We start from the raw sequence: 20,519 nt of genomic DNA, 5'->3' as shown, positions 1-20,519 counted from the left end.
TGCTATTAATTTAAAAAAAATTAAAAAAATTTAAATAAATATATATTACAAAAGAAATTGACTTGGATCATGAACATGTGATGCTTCAAATTAAAACTACCTAATATTTTTTCTATAATTTTCAATTTTTTACTAGACTATCGACCTTTAAAATTAGCACCACATGATGCATTTGTCCCTTTCACGATATTCGCTTTGACACAAAAATCATGTAAAAATTAATTCAACACACCAACATTCTTTATGATACTCCAACATTTTTCTATGGGATGAAAATTTAATCCATTAGGTCTAGGACTTTTGGACCCATCACAGTCCTTAACAGCATCATCTTCCCCCTGAAAACTTTTTCAGTAAAAAGCATCAGACACCTTCCTTGATATCTTCTGGATTCACTCTCCATCTCCCATTTATTTCGGGTCCATAATTATTCCTCGATCCCTATGCATTTGTGATATAATATTGCAGTGTATCACCCACTTGCAAGTTGCAACCACTATTTTGCTTTTTTCCTGACCACGTACTGACTACTAGTTAATTAAACATCAAAACTTAGTTTAGCTACCTCAGACATATATATAAGTGTTGAACAACTAAGAGGTAAATATGAAGGAAATTTACACTAATAAATTATTAAACAAATCAGATAAGTGAATTTTATTTTGTTGGTTAATTTAAAATCTTAAAACTTAAATTTATGAGTTTTTTTCTCACGGTAATCTTCTTTAAAAATTGTCTTCTTGATATATCATTGCACCCATATATAATTATTGCATCTGATTAATTTGCTCACACCACGCGGTATTTTCCCATGAATAGTGCTTGTAATGGGAGGAATATATAAGTAACCAAACAAACTATAAGTTTGTTACATATATATTTACATGAGCTAGGTAGGCGACATTAATGCTTGTTCACTAAGCAATACTTGACATTTTGTGGGATTGCTGATCTATAATTCTGGTAGTTGAAGGACTCTCCTCGAAAACAACTTCATAACCATCACGAAAACCATCCATTCCTTGAGCCATGAGTTGCCAAAAAAGCCCACCCGCACAGGGTCCCCCACTACTAGCACTACTGTATATGGCATTATACATTTTGCTCAAGTAATTGTCCCTTTCAACCACGCTATATGACTTCAAAGACTTGCCAAACTCACCAACAACAATAGGCTTCGCCAGAACATTTTTGGCATCTTGAATGTGTGTTTGTAGCCATTTGTCAACAAATGCAACCTGAGCAGCTTCGTTTGAGCCTGGCAACCTGTACCCTTATGCATGCCATATAATAACTTAATTTAATTTGCCTTAGAATATACTTTACTTAATATTTTTAATTAAATGAAAATAATTGTATATAAACGTGTACCATTGTTCAGGGTAGAGATGCATGGTAGCAAAATCAACTTGGTGAACTAGGTTGTTAGAAATGAAATCAGTGCCAATAAGTTGGTACCCTGGATTGATTTGTTTTTTCTCTGGCATTGTTTCACCATAGAACCCTTCGAGTCCTATTTCCAGCAAATGATTGCTATCGATGGATTTGACGTAGGCAGCCATCTCAATCACCCATTGCTGCAAAAAGAAAAAAAATACATATATTAATAATAATATTATGATTTGTATATAATTATCTATATATATTTGGAAAATTAACAACCAAGTTTAATTAATTAATTTTTTATATATATTCCTCACAAAAAATTAATCAATGTCCACATCTCAGCGATAATATTGTATTTGGCTCTTCTAAAATTGGGTGGCTTATTTCATTTGGGAATCTTACATTCAAGGAAAGGAATAATATATATCGATCACAAGGGTAATTGTATATGCAATGCTGTCAATTTCTCAAGAAAGAAAGCCAAAAACAATCACATATATATGTATGTGTGTGTGTGAGGCCAGTTATGTATATAATGTTTTTGGTAATATATAAACTAATAGTAGCTGCTAGTATGAGAGAAAGGACCTGAATAACTTTTCCGGAGTTGTCGTGTTGGGAACGGGGTTCATTCATAAGTTCCCACGCAAATATGGCAGGATCGTCCTTATATGCCACCCCAGTTATTGTGTTTTTTCTTGTCAGCACAGCCTGCACATATATATTTATGAGCCGGAGAAAATTAATTACCAACCTTTTAATTTATGAAATTTGGTCAAAGAAATAATGTCGATGTTTTTTTAGGGTAATATCGATGTTGTAGTAATGAAAATAATTATGATAGGGACTTGCCTTAATTAATGAACCTCTTTTTTTTTTTTTTGGTAATGTATGAAAACAACCTCTTGTTAATTATACTATACTATTATTCAGGTGAATCTTGTTTTATACAAAAAAATTGGTTCAAAAGTTTATGAAGAGCGGTTAACCATGCACATTATAAGTTCTTTATTATCATATGTACTATGCTAGAAATTCATTGGTTAATTTTGAATTCGTGAATTTTCGTAACACATGACAAATTTTATGATGTAAAATTAATTAATAAACTAATATTTTTTTACAAAAATATTAAAATACAATATTTTAACTGTGGAATTAATTTACTTATTTGATTTTATATGCAAATTAAAATCAAAATTTCATTATAACTAAGAGAAAATATTATTTAAAAATAAAAATATTTATTTTTAAATAAAGTAGCATTTAAATTGAGGCAAAAGATATTTAAAAGTAAGTGAATATATATATATATATATATATATATATATATATATATATATATATATATATATATTAACTGATTTTGACAGAAAGTGTAATAAAAATATATTTCATCCGTTTCAGAATGTGTCATATTTTTAAAAAAAATCTATCCCAAAATAAGTGTTATATTAATTTTTAAATTTAATAATATATTAATTATTTTTTTCCACTAATATTTCTAATAAGTTTCACTTTCATTTTTTAATGTGCTATTAATATTATTTTCTTTTATTTATTTAATAAATTTAATTTTATAAAATTATTATTTTTTATGTATTTATTAACTTTTCTTAATGTAAAATTAAATAACATAAGAGAATACTTATTTTAGAACGAAAGAATAATATTTTAAGTTAAGGTCAAAGTATCTTTACTTGAATATATAAATCGCATAACACATATAGCATATTTCTTGAACTGACGTTTCATTAATATCTATTTAACTTTTATGGCACAATAATATTTGATCGATCCAATTTGGACGCAATAATTTGAGCGTGTATGTAGAATAGAAATTATCGACTAATAAATCAAGTAATTTTTTTTTTGTAAAATAACACTTTTTATCAAAAATAAATATTATTAATATAAGAGTTGAACCACTTAATATATATATATATATATATATATATATATGATTTAAATAATATTTATTAATATATAAATAAATAATAACTATTTACTTATATTATATTTTAAATAATATATCATACATTAAAATAAAGTGAGGTGATAAAATATCAAATAATTTTTTCAATATGTAGACTTTTGTGGAGTTAATTCCTGAGAACATAAAATTTAATGATATGATTAATAGTTTTTTTTAGTTAAAAAAATGGTAATAAAGTGTCATCTTGCAATGGCATACACTACACGCAAACATAGGTACCCCACAAGAAGTCATTGTTTTGCTTATGCTCGTGCATGTTTGGTTGCAGCATTGGCTTACCTTAATATGGTTTTTGTAGTGTTGCTTAGCAATAGGATGTGAAAAGAAATCATCTTCGCTGTTCACGTACTGTCCATGTTCCTTTACCCATTGCACATACTGATTTTTCCCACCAAAATCTTTCCAGTTGTTCACCAAGCTCAGTATCAAACGCACCCCATATTTTCCCGCTTCTGATACTACAAAGTCCAATCCCTACGCATGCATGCAGTTCATCACCAATTAATAAAAAAACCACGTAGCATGTAAAGTATAATTAATAAATAGCAAATATATACACAAGTTAAGTTCTTGTCATGCTCTTATAGATGCTCTATTACGATAAATTATTACATGATTAATGTTTTTTATATGTCGATGATTATGACTGATTTTCACGTGATTTTTCAATTTAGAATAAAAGGAATGATAAAATTCAATTCTGTATCTCATGTGTAGAGATTAAATAACATCATGATAATTAATGTTAAATTATGTAATAATTTTCTAGAAAAAAAGTAGCCATTGAGATTATTTTTTTTAGATCACCATATAATATTATGACATTGTGGTGGAGTATCACTAGTTGATGACTTATCTCTAATTGTATTTTTTTATTTACAAAATTTAAATATAAGACTTTGTTTTAAAAAATTGAGTCTAATATCACTCATATGAATAGGTTGATGATAACTCTTGAGAATATATTAACTTTGACATGATTGTATTAAAAAGAATATTATTAATTGAAGATGCAATACGTACCCTGAATACTTTCTCGTCGTAGGAACCGGGAGAAACCTGAAGTGCTCTGTAACCTCCATCACTGAAAGCCCAAGTTCTAGCAACAGTTAAGCCATGGTTGGAAGCTTGTTGCAAAACGGCAGTGACCTTGGGCCTTGTGGATGGGTCAGATGCCATGTACATTAACCAGTACGCGTTGAATCCGTTGAAGTAGAAACGCTTGTTATTCAGAACGAAGTTGGTGCTACTTCGTTGAACGAAGCCACCATGCTGAAGCAATATGCGAGCTGAGTCCCCACACTTCACATGTTGAACAACAACCAAGGCCACCATTAAAGTAATCACGATGACCATGTTTTTGAGACGTCCATTCCAACCCATATCGCTTCGTGCTGAGAACAACATCATAAAATATATCACTACCAACGATCGATACCTTCTATATATACTATTTTGCATAAGTAACTATGCATGGCAGTTTCAATATATTTATGGTAATGATGTTTTAATCAACTAATCATAAGAGTAATATTATTACGCAATATTTTTTATTTTACATTTTTTTTCAATATTTTTCTGTCTCTGCTGTCTATCTTTAAATTAAGGTGACAAAGCCAAATCAATTGATAAACATAAGGTTAAATATTTAGAGAGGAATAAGAATCTTTTTCGTGTGACTAAATTCAAGATAAATTATTAGTCTTATAACAAACCAAAGAATAAAACTTATAAAATATATCTCGAATTTTTACCTGAAGTTAAAAACCCTAGCTAATAGCGAATTATAAATAAATAAATTTTGGTTTGAAATTAAACTTGAACCTTTTTAACCTTATCTAATTATGGTCATTTGGGTTAAACAAGAAAAAAAAACATTTAAAAAAAGGGGAACTTTCATCAGACTTATTCTTATTTTAGAAACCCAAATAAAATTTTCCCGTTTTATTTACCGGGACCACTATATATATAGCTCGCGACATACAAGAATCATGATACACCAGACCACTTGTGTTGTCACCTGTGCCTATCTTATCTTATTTATAAAAAAAAAAATCTTAATTTTCTATCTCTCATGTATAATTTGTTATAAAGATGTGATGTGTAAATAATAACAAATTAATTAAAATAGTGACAGTGAAATTCACTAAAAACAGTGACCGCCGATTCTACGTATGATCGATAAAATTAAAAAGTAACTAATTAACGAGAGCGTCGTACCAAACAGAATGATATAATAAACAAAAAAAAGAGAGACACAGAGAGCGACTAGGTTGGACGGCAGAGAAGAGAATATGCTTTATTGGAAAGGGGAAGGGGAAGAGTTTGTGGGAAATAGCTGATTCTTTGAGGCTTTATATAGTCATAAAGATGCACCAGTACAACAGCGATACTTAAGAATTGAGATATGCATCGTAACAGTTTTAAAATTTGTCATTATTTAAAAGCTTTAAGTTTGAGTTAACACTTTAAAATTTTATATTTTGTGTCGTGGCTTCTATCCAAATTCTTGTATTCGGTTCATGCTTCAAAGAGTGTATTGAGATAATACACTACTAAAGGTTGTGTTTGAAAAAACTAATTAATTAAAATATTAACTGATAGGTGAAAAATAGTTGAAAGCTAAAAAATTATTTTATTAAATTATAAGTGTTTTAGTAAAATTATATATTAAAGTAATTGAAAATATAAAGCGACATGAAGATAATTATGTAATGTTTTTATATAAATTTTAATTTAGTTTTTTTGATAAAAATATAGTGTAGTATTTATAATTTTAGTAGTAAATTAATTTTAAATACTTGTATCTTTTTATTTATAAAATATCCAAAAAATAAAAAATTACATAATTTTTTTATATATCACTATCAATATCATATATAATAAAAAAGAAAAAATGAGAAAACTATATCATATGTAAAACAAAGGTTAAAAATAAAAAATACCTTAAATAGAAAATAAAATCTAATAAATATTCAAAGATAAAAAGGTAATAAATATAAAAGGTTATAAGATAGTATTTGAAAAAATATTACTTTAAGTAATATCTTAGAAGTTATTAAAAAAATTCATCTACCAAATAGTAAAATACTTTTTTCAACTAATAAAAAAATTAAAAACTAATTAAAATGTCTTGTCAAATACATTCTATATTTTATTATTTTCTATTTAAATGTTTTTATTCCTATAATTAACTTCAATATTAATTTCGGTCCTCTTACTTCAAAACGTGAATTTTTAATCCTTATATTTCTTTTGTTAAATTAATTAGTTAATTCCTAAATTATTTTAAAATTTTTAAATAGGTCCTTAAACCAATTTTTTTAAATTAGGTATCAGGTCCAAACTAAAAAAAAAGTCTCTAGAATTAGTTTGTGGTGGCCTGAAATTGTCAGAAAAATGATCATTTATGATGATTTTAAAAATCCTAAAATCTCAATTAAAAAAATTACATAATCAAGTACCCAATTAAAAATAATGAATTTAAAGTTTTACTTAAAAATTCTCAAATAATTGAGACACCAACTAATAATGTAACCTTTATTTTTACAAGTTTCTTATTCTGTTTTGGTGTTGGTGGCTATAGTGCCATGCATTATGTCTACGTTTTCATTCATGCAATTGGTTCAAATGGCTGTACTCGATCGGTAGGACACACATTTCGGTATATTTCATAATAAAACTTTTAAAATTATAGAGTTAAAATCTAATCTGTCGAAGTATAAAGATCAGAATCAAAATAAATTATAATGTAACCTAAACTATGATGCATGATAAATTCTAGGCTTTATCGGTTTATCCTAATTGGCCACTTCATAAAATAGTTAAGAGTTGAATTTATACATGGCAGAGCTAGCTTTCCAATAGTTTTAATCAGCAAACAGTATTATTAGAGAGAATACAAGAGTATCCTAACCTTGTGTATATATATATGTGTGTGTGGTTGGTGACTCAGCATGAAGTGTTTCATCAACTTAACGTATTTTCATATAATAAATGACATTTTTCACGCCTAGATGGGGTGTCTACGTACGTTCTTGAGAGGAAAAAGAAATAAATATGATAATTGATGTAATATAAAAATAGAATATGATAAAAAGAAATTAGAATTATTTGCATATCTATCCAGAATAATCATACATCATTTAATAGTTATCCTTATATCCATTACAAAAGAATCTCTTTAATTTCTCCGTCTTTGTCAAATTATTTGATATTTTGTATGGGAAAAATAAGAACAAATGTGAGAGATAAACACTTTTTGTAAACCCTAATTAATTGCGTCTGAGTCAGTATGGAAACAACGGTTTCGACGGATAAGAGGGGAAGTTCGGCCCACCACCTTAATTGAAATGCCATTTTCTTTGGGAAAGAAAAGAAAACAGAGAGAAGAGAATAATACAACATAGCAATAGCATGCAGGTTGTAACCAGCTGGTTATTTTGGGTCCCATCTTCATAGGCTTGTAAGGAATGGACGAAACTAATTAGAAGACATCCTCCACAGAAGGACACGTTCGAGAGAATGGAGATAAGCCTGGTGAGTGGTGATGTAATGAATGGAGATAATGCTAATGAGTGCATATTGATTAAAAAATATGTTGTAAAACTATTTAACGATTATTTCTTAAATAAAATTTATTTTTTATATGGTCAATTAATATATTGAAACCACTTTAAAACAATAATTTTAATTTGTGTATTTTGTATGTAAACAAATTTATACCTTAGAACCATTAAAAATTATGTTAAATATGATTTTTAAAATGATTATTATATAATTTAACAGAACTTTAATATATGACAATTTTTATTAGATAACAATGTAAACCCTCTTAATACATTTAATTTAAATGTTAAAATAATTATTAAAAAAATAATAATCTTATTATATATGACATTTTTTATAAACGCATATGAATACATGATTAAATAACAATATAAACAACTTTTACATCGTTAATAGATTTAATGTTTAGATGATAAAAAAAATACAATGTTGATCGATGAGTGTAGACACTAAGCTTCTCATATAACTAAAATTAATCCAATATTAAGTCGATGCAATAATTTAATTGTGAAAATTGAAATTTTTTCCCTCATTTCATTCATAGATTTGTTGATTATATATGAATATTTTGTTAATAAATATATTTAACATATGATTAACAGTCTTTAAACACACAAAAAATCATATGAATTTTAAAATTATTAATTATTAATCATATTAGCAGTAAACACGGAACACTTCAATTTTTTTTAAATAATTAAAATTCTAGAGCTAAAAAGATTTTCAAATTTGTAAGTTTTTAAACAAAAACGGATGTGTGTTATTATTAAAATTTTCAGAGTACCAATTTGAGTGTTTTTTCTTATATTTTTTTTATTTACTGATTGATAGGTACATTTAATATTTATTGCCCCTCTCAGGCTCTTCCCCCACCCCCACCAAGAAAAAAAAAGCGAAGCAAGAAAAAACTACATGACGTGATAATTTTTTATTTAAATGTGCACAATATCAGCTTTTTATGCAAATTAAGAAGGATATTTGTGGAAAACTATTTATTTAAATACTGTTCGACATGTCTTTTCCTCAAACATTGATTGGTCTATTTAACAACATCGACCATTAATTCATTATTATTATCCTTTTCACCCAAAATTTAAAAAAAAAAAAAAAAAAAACACAAAGCCGTTGTTATCCTTAAGAGATAATGTGGAGAAGTCATTTCCAAAAGCAGTTTCAATAATCATCTATCAACAAACCAGAAACGGTCCCAGCATACTGAAAAACTTATTAATTATCTATATTTTCTTACCACATATAGGAGAAATGTTACTTGGTTTAAATAAGTTTCTATATAAACATACATATATTCACAATATATATATATAATATTGACCATTTAATTAATCTTTGTTTTGATGATCTTTGTATAACATTTAAATTTTATATAATTATATTTTTGTTATTAACTTTTACCTTGTGGCCTGTGAAGTGTACGGACGAGCAGTGGTCACGAGTTAGGTTGACTAGGGTTGCTTGGTGTAGGCCTGTTCTATTTGGGCGTTTGTACTTCTCAACACTTATGTAGAAGCTAATCCAGAAATATTGTAGCAGGAAATTAAAGAATCAAAGTACACTTTATACTTAGATGCATGCTTGATATATAACGTCTAAATTTAAAGAAATAATTGTTTGTTTAAAAATGTCTCTTAATTAACAAAAAAATTGCAGTAGTAATTATTTCTTCAAAATAATTCATGCTTTAAATTACAGTTTCTATAAGTTTTTTTTTTCTTTCAAGATAAGTAATTATTACATACATGGAATCAGCTTATTGACAATGATTTTTGTTCAGATAATGGTCTACGTACACTAACATAGTTGCTCACCTTCTACTCATTAATTAGGAAATAGGTATGCCTTAACAGATGGGGTGTGAATGTGCTGGCCCCTGCTGGAGCACCAGGGTTGGTTTCATTTGAATTGAACTGTGTTCATCATTAGATTAGATTAGATTAATTAGTCTTTACTGTCTTTTTCTTATATGCATTTCTGCTTTAACATCGTACGTATATGCAATAATTCAAAAAGGAAATGAGAAATGGCAAGGAATAGGAGTTAACATCCCAACTATGTTGGCACCTCAATTCCTACACCACTAATGACTCATCTCAGAATAAATTGATAGAAGCAACGATACAAAACACTTGGGAGCTAGGGTCAAACCATACCCAAGAACTCAACTATGTGAATCTATAGAAGGAAAGTCCTTATCTGTACCTAAAGAACTTCTCAAAAATAAAAGGAGGAGAAGAATTCCATTAAGTATAACCTAGATTCTGAGCAACAAAAGAACCAAGTATTGTCTTCACGATAAATGTGACAAATCCTAAAGTTGAGATCGTTAGAAGTTGACCAATTTTCTGCTGATGACTTAAGCTTTGCTAAAGCCGTTAACGTTGTTGAAACTTGAAAGGGTTGAAATTAATTAAATCAGTCACAAGGAGGTTTGCCTAACCAATTTTTGAATCTTTAGTCCTCTTGTCTTCAATGGTAACATGCACGACCTTGTCTCGTGATGTTTATTATCCGTCTCTCCTCCCTTCAATTTTTGGAAACAATTATTTTGTATTGTTAATTATATATAATTATATAGTGCACTTTTCCAGTTTTCCCCTTTTTAAATAACTTAAAATGCCAAATGCAGCATGAATGATTCACGTGACTTTAAATTTTAGAGATTTGGATTTTCTCCTAGACTTAATTAAATAATAAGTGAGGTCCCCAATTAGATAAATAACAAAAGAAATAGTGTTCAATATAATTACTGTTGACGAAAAAGAAAATATAATTACTGCACCTCACAACAAAGTGGATTTGAACACAAGAAATCTTGTTTCTAATTCTCTTTGACAGAATTGTCACGCGATAAACGAGTGTCTACATCCAACTTTTGCTTTATTAATCAAACTCCTAGAACATATGCTCATGATTATATATGTTAAGAAAACATGTGACATGAATATATAGAATGAAACATGATCCCCAATATAATTAGTGTTCAATATAATTACTGTTCAAACTTCTTTGGCATTTAACGCCTTTTCTTTCTATTAGGTAAATTGAATGAAACATGATCCCCAATGCTTTAATTAATTGCTTGCATCCGAGTTGTCTCCTTTGTGTTCTTGGAATCTTTTATTTAAAAGAAAATTCTAAAAAAAATTATTTATTTCTTTAATTTTAGTTATTGTTTTTTCTCAATCAATTTAAATCCAAATCTTTTTGTGTGGTTCCTATTAATTGTCTTTTGTGAATTGAGAATTAGTCTTCAATTCCTAGGATTATACTTTATTCTTACCATTTTATTATTTATTATATATAATCATGCAGTATACTTGTTGATGTCTAATCAATAGTTTAATATAACTCATTTACTCTATATATAATTTCATGATTTTTATATTTTTAGTCTTTATAGTTTGAAAATAATTTTTTTAGTCCTTATAGTTTACATTTTAATTCTCTTTTAGTCCCTGTAGTTTACAAATATTCTTTTTAATCTTTATAGTTTGTATTTTAATTCTTTTTTAGTTCCTATAGTTTAAAAGTGATATTTTTAATTCTTATAATTTGTATTTTAATTACCTTTTGGTACTTACTATAAAAAAATATATAAATAATTAACTACAAATTAATTATAAATTATCAATTATTTTTTTATTATAAATTATCTTACGATTGTAAATCATGAAGATTTTGATGATATCAAGAAGAATTTGCTTGAGAAAGGGGGAGAATGTAAATCATGCAAGCTTTGATGGTGTCGAGAAGAAATCACATGTTTGTCATCATTAAAAAGGGGGAGAATGTGAATGTATGTATACATGATTTTGATGATGTCAAAGAAGAATCTAACAAGGCTGCTTCAAATGATAAGCATTTGCTTCAAGAATAATTCAAGATTGCTTCAACAAACAAAGCATTGTTTCAAGATTCACTAAAGACCAAGTCTTGCCTTAAAACAAAGTGTTTTCAAGATATGCAAGGCTCTGGTAATCGATTACCAGGAAGTGTAATCGATTACCAGAAGACAGGGTTGAGAAATAACTGTTGAAAAAGGTTCTGAATTTGAATTTTCAACATGTAATCGATTACCATATGTTTGTAATCGATTACCAGCAACGATGTAGATGCAATTGGCTTTGATGTTTTGATGATGGCTTTGATGTTTTGATGATGATCATGATGATGTGTTGCAATTGATACAAATGGGCTTTTCAAGATTAAAATTCAAGACAATACTTCAAGATTACAAGGCACAACATCAAGATGATCACTAGAATATTAGGAAGGGAATTCCTAATTGAATTAGCAAAGGTTTGGCCAAGTGATTTAAAATAAAAAGTGTTTTTCAAAGGTTTTACTCTCTGGTAATCGATTACCAGATGATGTAATCGATTACCAGTGGCCAAATACGTTTTATAACAGCTATAAAAATTTGAATTCAAAATTTTAAAAGCTGTAATCGATTACACAATTTTGGTAATCGATTACCAGCAGTTAGTAAACGTTTTAATTCAAATTTTAAAAGCTGTAATCGATTACACAATTACTGTAATCGATTACCAGACAGGAATTTCAGAAAAATGATTTCAAGAGTCACAACTTTTCAAAGGCTTTACTCATGACCACCAATGGTCTATATATATGTGACTTAAACACGAAATTGCGCAGAGATTTTCAGAACAACAAAGTGTTTATCCTCTCAAAAAGCAATTTCATTTTATCCTCTTAAGAATTCCTTGGCCAATTCAATTGCAATTCATTAAGGAATTAATTGAGTGCTCAATCTGTAAAATCCATCTCTTTCTAGAGAGATCTGTTCCTCTTCTTCTTCTCATTCTCTAAGGGATTAAGAGACTGTGAGTCTCTTGTTGTAAAGGATCTCTAAACACAAAGGAAGGATTGTCCTTGTGTGTTTAGAACTTGTAAAAGGAATTTACAAGATAGTGGAACTCTCAAGCGGGTTGCTTGGGGACTGGACGTAGGCACAAGGGTGTGGCCGAACCAGTATAAAACTGAGTTTGCATTTTCTCTTCCCTTAATCTCCTTTATTTATTATTGCTTTATATTCATATTCAAGTTGCTTCGTTTGAATTAATATTTAAGAAGATTGTCATTAAGGGAAATCATAACTTGAGTAAAAAGGTGAAATAGATTTTTAATTAGGGGAAACAGTTTGGAATATCTTAATTCAACCCCCCCTTCTTAAGATATCTGAGGCCACTTGTCTAACAAGTGGTATCAGAGCTTCATTCTTGTACAAAGTTTAGAAGCTTCAAGAAAAAGATGGCCTTAGCAAATTCCTTATTTCCAGAAGGGAATTCTATCAATAGACCTCCAATCTTTAATGGAGAGGGTTACCACTACTGGAAAACCCGAATGCAAATTTTTATCGAGGCAATAGATCTAAATATCTGGGAAGCCATTGAAATAGGGCCTTATATACCCACCACAGTAGAAAGAGTTTCAATAGATGGTAGTTCATCAAGTGAAAGCATAACCATAGAAAAACCTAGAGATAGATGGTCTGAAGAGGATAGAAAACGAGTACAATACAACCTAAAAGCCAAAAACATAATAACATCTGCCCTAGGAATGGATGAATATTTCAGAGTTTCAAATTGCAAGAGTGCTAAGGAAATGTGGGACACTCTTCGATTAACACATGAAGGAACTACAGATGTTAAAAGATCTAGGATAAATGCACTAACTCATGAGTATGAATTATTTAGAATGAATACAAATGAAAATATTCAGAGTATGCAAAAGAGATTTACACATATAGTAAATCATCTAGCAGCCTTAGGCAAAGAATTTCAAAATGAAGATCTTATAAACAAGGTGCTAAGATGTTTAAGTAGAGAATGGCAACCCAAAGTAACGGCTATTTCTGAATCAAGAGATTTGTCTAACATGTCTCTTGCCACTTTATTTGGTAAGTTGCAGGAACACGAGATGGAACTATTGAGATTGCACCAAAATGAAGAAAATGACAAGAAAAAGAAAGGAATTGCTCTTAAAGCATCATCCTCAATTCAAGAAGAAAGTGATCAGGATAATGATGCAGATGATGATGATGATCTAAGTTTCTTTGTAAAAAGGTTCAACAAATTTCTTAAAGTAAGAGGAAATCAAAGGCGACCAAATTTTAAATCAAAGAGAAGGACAGAAAATTCATCCTCTACTCTAAAATGCTTTGAATGCAATCAACCTGGACATCTGAGGGTTGATTGTCCCATCTTCAAGAAAAAGATGGAAAAATCTGAAAAGAAAAATCATAGTGAGAAGAAACTAAAGAAAGCATACATCACATGGGATGAAAATGATTTGGAATCCTCTGATGATTCTGAAAATGAAGAGATAAATCTTTGCCTTATGGCAAAAAGTTATGAAAGTGATGAAGAGGTAACATCTTCAAACAACTTATCTATTTCTTTTGATGAATTGCAAGATGCATTTGCTGATTTGCATAAAGAATCAATTAAACTTGCAAAATTAGTTTCATCATCAAAGAAAACAATTTCAAATTTAGAAAATGAAATTTCAAAATTAAACAAAGAATTAGATCTTCTTAGAAATGAAGTTTCAATCTCTAAAACAAATGAAAAAGTTAATATCTCCACAATTAATGACAAGAAAATAACAGATTCTTGTAGTTGTTGTGATAAATATGTAAAAGAAATTAAAGAGTTAAAAAATTCACTTGCAAAATTTTCATATAGTAGAAATAATTTAGATGTTATATTAAGTAAACAAAGATATGTGTCAAATAAAAATGGACTAGGGTATAAATCTGAAAAACTACAAAAGGTTCATAAAAACTTTTCCACTTCCACACAAAAATGCAATTCTAATTCTATCACTTGTTTTTACTGTGGAAGAAGAGGACATGGCATATCAACTTGCTACTTCAAGAAAAATTACAGTAATATTAAAATGATATGGGTCCCAAAAGGATCCTCAATTTATACTAACATGCAAGGACCCAATAAAATTTGGGTACCTAAGTCAAAAACTTGATTATGCAGGTATCTTTGAGAAAGAAATGGTACATAGATAGCGGATGCTCAAAACATATGACTGGAGATGCATCAAATTTTACACACATATCTCCAAAGAAAAGCGGGCATGTAACATATGGTGACAACAACAAAGGTAGAATTCTTGGAGTGGGTAAAATAGATTCTTTAGAACATATGAACATTCATGAACAAGATTCCAAAGGAAATGACAAAGGAAACAATGAAGATCCTCCAGAAGAAGGCAAATCCAATGATGCACTCCCAAGAGAATGGAAAACTTCAAGAGATCATCCCCTCGACAACATTATTGGTGATATCTCAAAAGGGGTAACAACTAGACATTCTCTTAAAGATTTATGCAATAATATGGCTTTTGTATCTATGATTGAACCTAAAAATATAAAAGAAGCCATAGTAGATGATAATTGGATCATTGCCATGCAAGAAGAACTAAACCAATTTAAAAGAAACCATGTATGGAAATTAGTAGAAAAACCTGAAAATTATCCTGTCATTGGAACAAAATGGGTTTTTAGAAATAAATTAGATGAACATGGTATAATTATTAGAAATAAAGCCAGATTAGTAGCAAAAGGGTATAATCAAGAAGAGGGGATAGACTATGAAGAAACATATGCTCCTGTTGCAAGATTAGAAGCCATTAGAATGCTTTTGGCATATGCATCCATAATGAACTTTAAACTCTATCAAATGGATGTTAAGAGTGCCTTTCTAAATGGATTAATTCAAGAAGAGGTATATGTTGAACAACCCTCTGGTTTTGAAAATTCTGATAAACCAAACCATGTTTATAAATTACAAAAGGCTCTTTATGGTTTGAAACAAGCCCCTAGGGCATGGTATGAACGATTAAGTAATTTTCTTCTTGAAAAAGAATTCTCCAGAGGTAAAGTGGATACCACATTATTCATAAAGAGAAGGCATAATGATATTTTGTTGGTTCAAATATATGTTGATGATATAATTTTTGGATCCACTAATGATTCATTGTGCAAGGAGTTTTCCCTTGATATGCAAAGTGAATTTGAAATGTCAATGATGGGAGAACTAAAGTACTTTCTAGGATTACAAATCAAGCAAACTCAAGAAGGTATATTCATCAATCAATCCAAATACTGCAAGGAATTGATCAAAAGATTTGGGATGGATAGTGCAAAACACATGTCTACACCGATGAGCACTAATTGTTACTTAGATAAAGATGAATCTGGTCAGTCTATAGACATAAAACAATATCGAGGTATGATCGGATCTCTTCTTTATTTATCTGCTAGTAGACCTGATATTATGTTTAGTGTATGCATGTGTGCTAGGTTTCAATCCAACCCCAAACAATCACATCTAAGTGCAGTAAAGAGAATCATGAGATATCTATTAGGAACAATCAATTTAGGATTATGGTATCCTAAGAATTCAACATGTAACTTAATAGGATATTCTGATTCTGATTTTGCCGGATCTAAAACTGATAGAAAAAGTACAAGTGGAACTTGTCAATTTATTGGATCGGCTCTTGTCTCATGGCATAGTAAGAAACAAAACAGTGTTGCTTTATCTACTGCTGAAGCGGAGTATATCTCTGCCGGTAGTTGTTGTGCACAAATTTTATGGATGAAGCAACAATTATCTGACTATGGCATCATTCTTGATCGCATACCTATTAAGTGTGATAATACTAGTGCCATAAATCTATCCAAAAATCCAGTTCAACATTCAAGAACTAAACATATAGAGATTAGACACCACTTTCTTAGAGATCATGTCTTAAAGGGAGATTGTGTTTTAGAATTTGTTGATACTAAGAATCAACTTGCTGATATTTTCACTAAACCTCTCCCCAAGGAAGTGTTTTTCTCTATTAGAAGAGAATTAGGTCTCTTAGATGTAAGAGATTTAGAAAAATAGGAATTGATTGGTTGATTGATTGGTTGATTGATTGATTGATTTACTTTTTACCTTTTGATTGTAGATTATTTTGTTTGATCTTGTTTGAATTCTTGTTTTTATGATAGAATTTATGATTTCTTGTGTATGTAGTAATTGAATGATTGAATTGAGTGTATTAGTAGTGAAAATTAGTCATATAGGATGTATTTGAGCCTAAATATAGATACTCTCTTAGAAACTAGCCTAGGATAGGCTCTGGTAATCGATTACCATCCAGTGTAATCGATTACACATAAACAGGCAGCCTGTAATCGATTACAACATCTTGTAATCGATTACCAGAAGGCTTATTAGAACTGTAATCGATTACCAATACCTGTAATCGATTACAATGCGTCATCTTCTATAAATACTCACGAAACCAGAGCTGCTGCGCAGCCAAAGCTTCCTCCACGCTTTCCTCCATACCTAGAACTTCAAACCTTCGATTCTCACTCGATTCTTCACCAAATCACGTCCCGTAAAGCCCAATCTTCCTCTTTTTCACTCCTCTTTCACTTCCACCGATCAAAATCCAGAAAAACTTCATCAAATGGCAGAGCCATCAAAGAAGAGAAAGGGATCATCCTCCACCGCTACCGCTGCTGCCCATCGCCATCACGGCCCATCCGGAGCACCCACAGCACCTATTCCTCCTTCTTTGTCATCTCCAAGATCATCAACATTGTTTTCATCCGATGATCAACGTCTACGGTACCTTTCTCAGTTTTCTTCTAGAATAATCTTAGACCCTAAGTACCTAGACGTAGAGTTCTTTAATGATGAAACGTTTGATTGCTATCAAGTGTTTCAAAATTCTGGTCTTGTTGATTTCATGTCATTTAAATTGCCATATTATCCTGAACTTGTAAAGGTCTTCTACTGCAATTTAAAAATTCAGGATGGTATTATTATGTCTGAGGTACATGGTACTTCTATGGTCATTGATCAGTCACTTTTCTTTTCTTTGACTCACTTACCCAGTCAAGGTGCACCTTTTGAGGGCACCATTGTTGATGACTGGAAATTCGATTATTCGAGTCATGATGCTCGTCGCATGGTCTGCAATGATCAAGCTGACATGACCGGTAGATTGTTGGCCGGGTCATTAACTTTTGATAATCGCATCATGCATTATATCATTGTTAGAATTTTGCTTCCTCGGTCTTCAAATTTAGCACAAGCCTCTGAGGAGGATTTGATTCTTATGTGGGCTTTTCTAACCGGTCGTCAGATCGACTGGGCCCATTTGGTTCGGTACCGAATGCATAAGGCATTACGGGCCAATGCACCTCTTCCTTATCCACATTTGATTACTCTGTTTTTGCGTCATTTTCAAATTCCGCTTGATGATGAACCCTTTGTTCAAGTCAAGCGTTCCTTTGCAATTGGTGCTGGAGCAGTGACCTCCTTTGGGTATCGTAAAGATCGGAATGGACAATGGCTGAAGAAGGATGCACTCCCTCCTCAAGATGAACGTACTCCTTCACCTCCTCCTCAACGTGAAGATTCCGCACTCATGAATGAAGTCCTCTCCGAATTACGGGGTCTTCGTTCGTATGTTGGTGACCGCTTTGACTAGTTAGATTCACGCTTTGCCGGTATGGACATTCGTCTTACACAGCTTGAAGAGGATGTCGGATACATTCGTTAGAGTTTCGATCTTCCACCACCTCCTCCGTCTTCTTAGCTTTTAGATTCTGATTATTTATCTTTTATAAGCCGTGTATTTTGGCTTTTAGTTTCCTAGACTTTACATTATTATGCTAAGTACTTTGCTTATTTATCTTGTGTTTTTAAAATTTCAGTCTTGGATAGTTTGTGGTTGTTGACATTTTATGTTATTTGAATTCTGGTTTGATTATTTCTTGATTATGAGTTTGACTTGTTGTTTTTAATACTCTGATACTTATATCTTGCTACTCCATTGTTATAACTGTGTTGATTTCCGAGTTCTTTGGCTTTTTGATGTTGCCAAAGGGGGAGAAAAAGAAGGTTGTAGCAAAAGCAAACTTAGAAATCAAGTGATCATGTATTCCGAAATATAGGGGGAGAAAACGGATGCACATTTTATCTATATACAATTGTTTGTTGCTTGCTTGAATCTTGATTTCAGGTATTGTATTGTCATCATCAAAAAGGGGGAGATTGTAGATGCAATTGGCTTTGATGTTTTGATGATGGCTTTGATGTTTTGATGATGATCATGATGATGTGTTGCAATTGATACAAATGGGTTTTTCAAGATTAAAATTCAAGACAATACTTCAAGATTACAAGGCACAACATCAAGATGATCACTAGAATATTAGGAAGGGAATTCCTAATTGAATTAGCAAAGGTTTGGCCAAGTGATTTAAAATAAAAAGTGTTTTTCAAAGGTTTTACTCTCTGGTAATCGATTACCAGAGGATGTAATCGATTACCAGTGGCCAAATACGTTTTATAACAGCTATAAAAATTTGAATTCAAAATTTTAAAAGCTGTAATCGATTACACAATTTTGGTAATCGATTACCAGCAGTTAGTAAACGTTTTAATTCAAATTTTAAAAGCTGTAATCGATTACACAATTACTGTAATCGATTACCAGACAGGAATTTCAGAAAAATAATTTCAAGAGTCACAACTTTTCAAAGGCTTTACTCATGACCACCAATGGTCTATATATATGTGACTTAAACACGAAATTGCGCAGAGATTTTCAGAACAACAAAGTGTTTATCCTCTCAAAAAGCAATTTCATTTTATCCTCTTAAGAATTCCTTGGCCAATTCAATTGCAATTCATTAAGGAATTAATTGAGTGCTCAATCTGTAAAATCCATCTCTTTCTAGAGAGATCTGTTCCTCTTCTTCTTCTCATTCTCTAAGGGATTAAGAGACTGTGAGTCTCTTGTTGTAAAGGATCTCTAAACACAAAGGAAGGATTGTCCTTGTGTGTTTAGAACTTGTAAAAGGAATTTACAAGATAGTGGAACTCTCAAGCGGGTTGCTTGGGGACTGGACGTAGGCACAAGGGTGTGGCCGAACCAGTATAAAACTGAGTTTGCATTTTCTCTTCCCTTAATCTCCTTTATTTATTATTGCTTTATATTCATATTCAAGTTGCTTCGTTTGAATTAATATTTAAGAAGATTGTCATTAAGGGAAATCATAACTTGAGTAAAAAGGTGAAATAGATTTTTAATTAGGGGAAACAGTTTGGAATATCTTAATTCAACCCCCCCTTCTTAAGATATCTGAGGCCACTTGTCTAACAAACGAAACTTTGGAAATTCAAATTCAAAAGTCACAACCCTTCAAATTATAACTGTGTAATCGATTACACAAACATTATAATCGATTACCAGTGGAAAGTTTTCATAAAATCTGCCAACAGTCACATCTTTTCATTAGATTTGTGAATGGCCATCAAAGGCCTATAAATAGGTGACTTGGGCACGAATTTGAAGAGAGAATTTTGCTGGTCCAAAATGTCTTATCCTCTCAAAAGACAATGAGAGAGATTCCAAAAGAACTTCATTGTCAAATGCTCTCTCAAAAGAAATCCTTGACTAAACACTTGCAAAATCTATAAGGATTCCTACATGATCT

The 20,519-nt window shown here is 30.5% G+C and overlaps 1 protein-coding gene across 1 annotated transcript; it reads right to left on the bottom strand.

Annotated features, from left to right (window-relative positions):
• Window positions 1-721: 721 nt before the first annotated feature.
• Window positions 722-5,706, bottom strand: LOC114399058 (mannan endo-1,4-beta-mannosidase 4-like). Its single transcript, XM_028361159.1, has 6 exons — window positions 5,603-5,706; window positions 4,406-4,776; window positions 3,662-3,856; window positions 1,975-2,097; window positions 1,372-1,577; window positions 722-1,266 (listed from the first exon to the last, which is right to left on the bottom strand). The coding sequence occupies exons 2-6, from the start codon at window positions 4,763-4,765 to the stop codon at window positions 918-920; spliced, it is 1,233 nt and encodes a 410-aa protein (XP_028216960.1). The 5' UTR covers window positions 4,766-4,776; window positions 5,603-5,706; the 3' UTR covers window positions 722-917.
• Window positions 5,707-20,519: the final 14,813 nt, after the last annotated feature.

Source organism: Glycine soja, chromosome 19 (assembly GCF_004193775.1).
Source record: "Glycine soja cultivar W05 chromosome 19, ASM419377v2, whole genome shotgun sequence".
Taxonomy (NCBI): Eukaryota; Viridiplantae; Streptophyta; class Magnoliopsida; order Fabales; family Fabaceae; genus Glycine; species Glycine soja.
The sequence above is the reverse complement of the archived record's forward strand: the minus strand, read 5'-3'. Positions and strand labels throughout refer to the sequence as shown.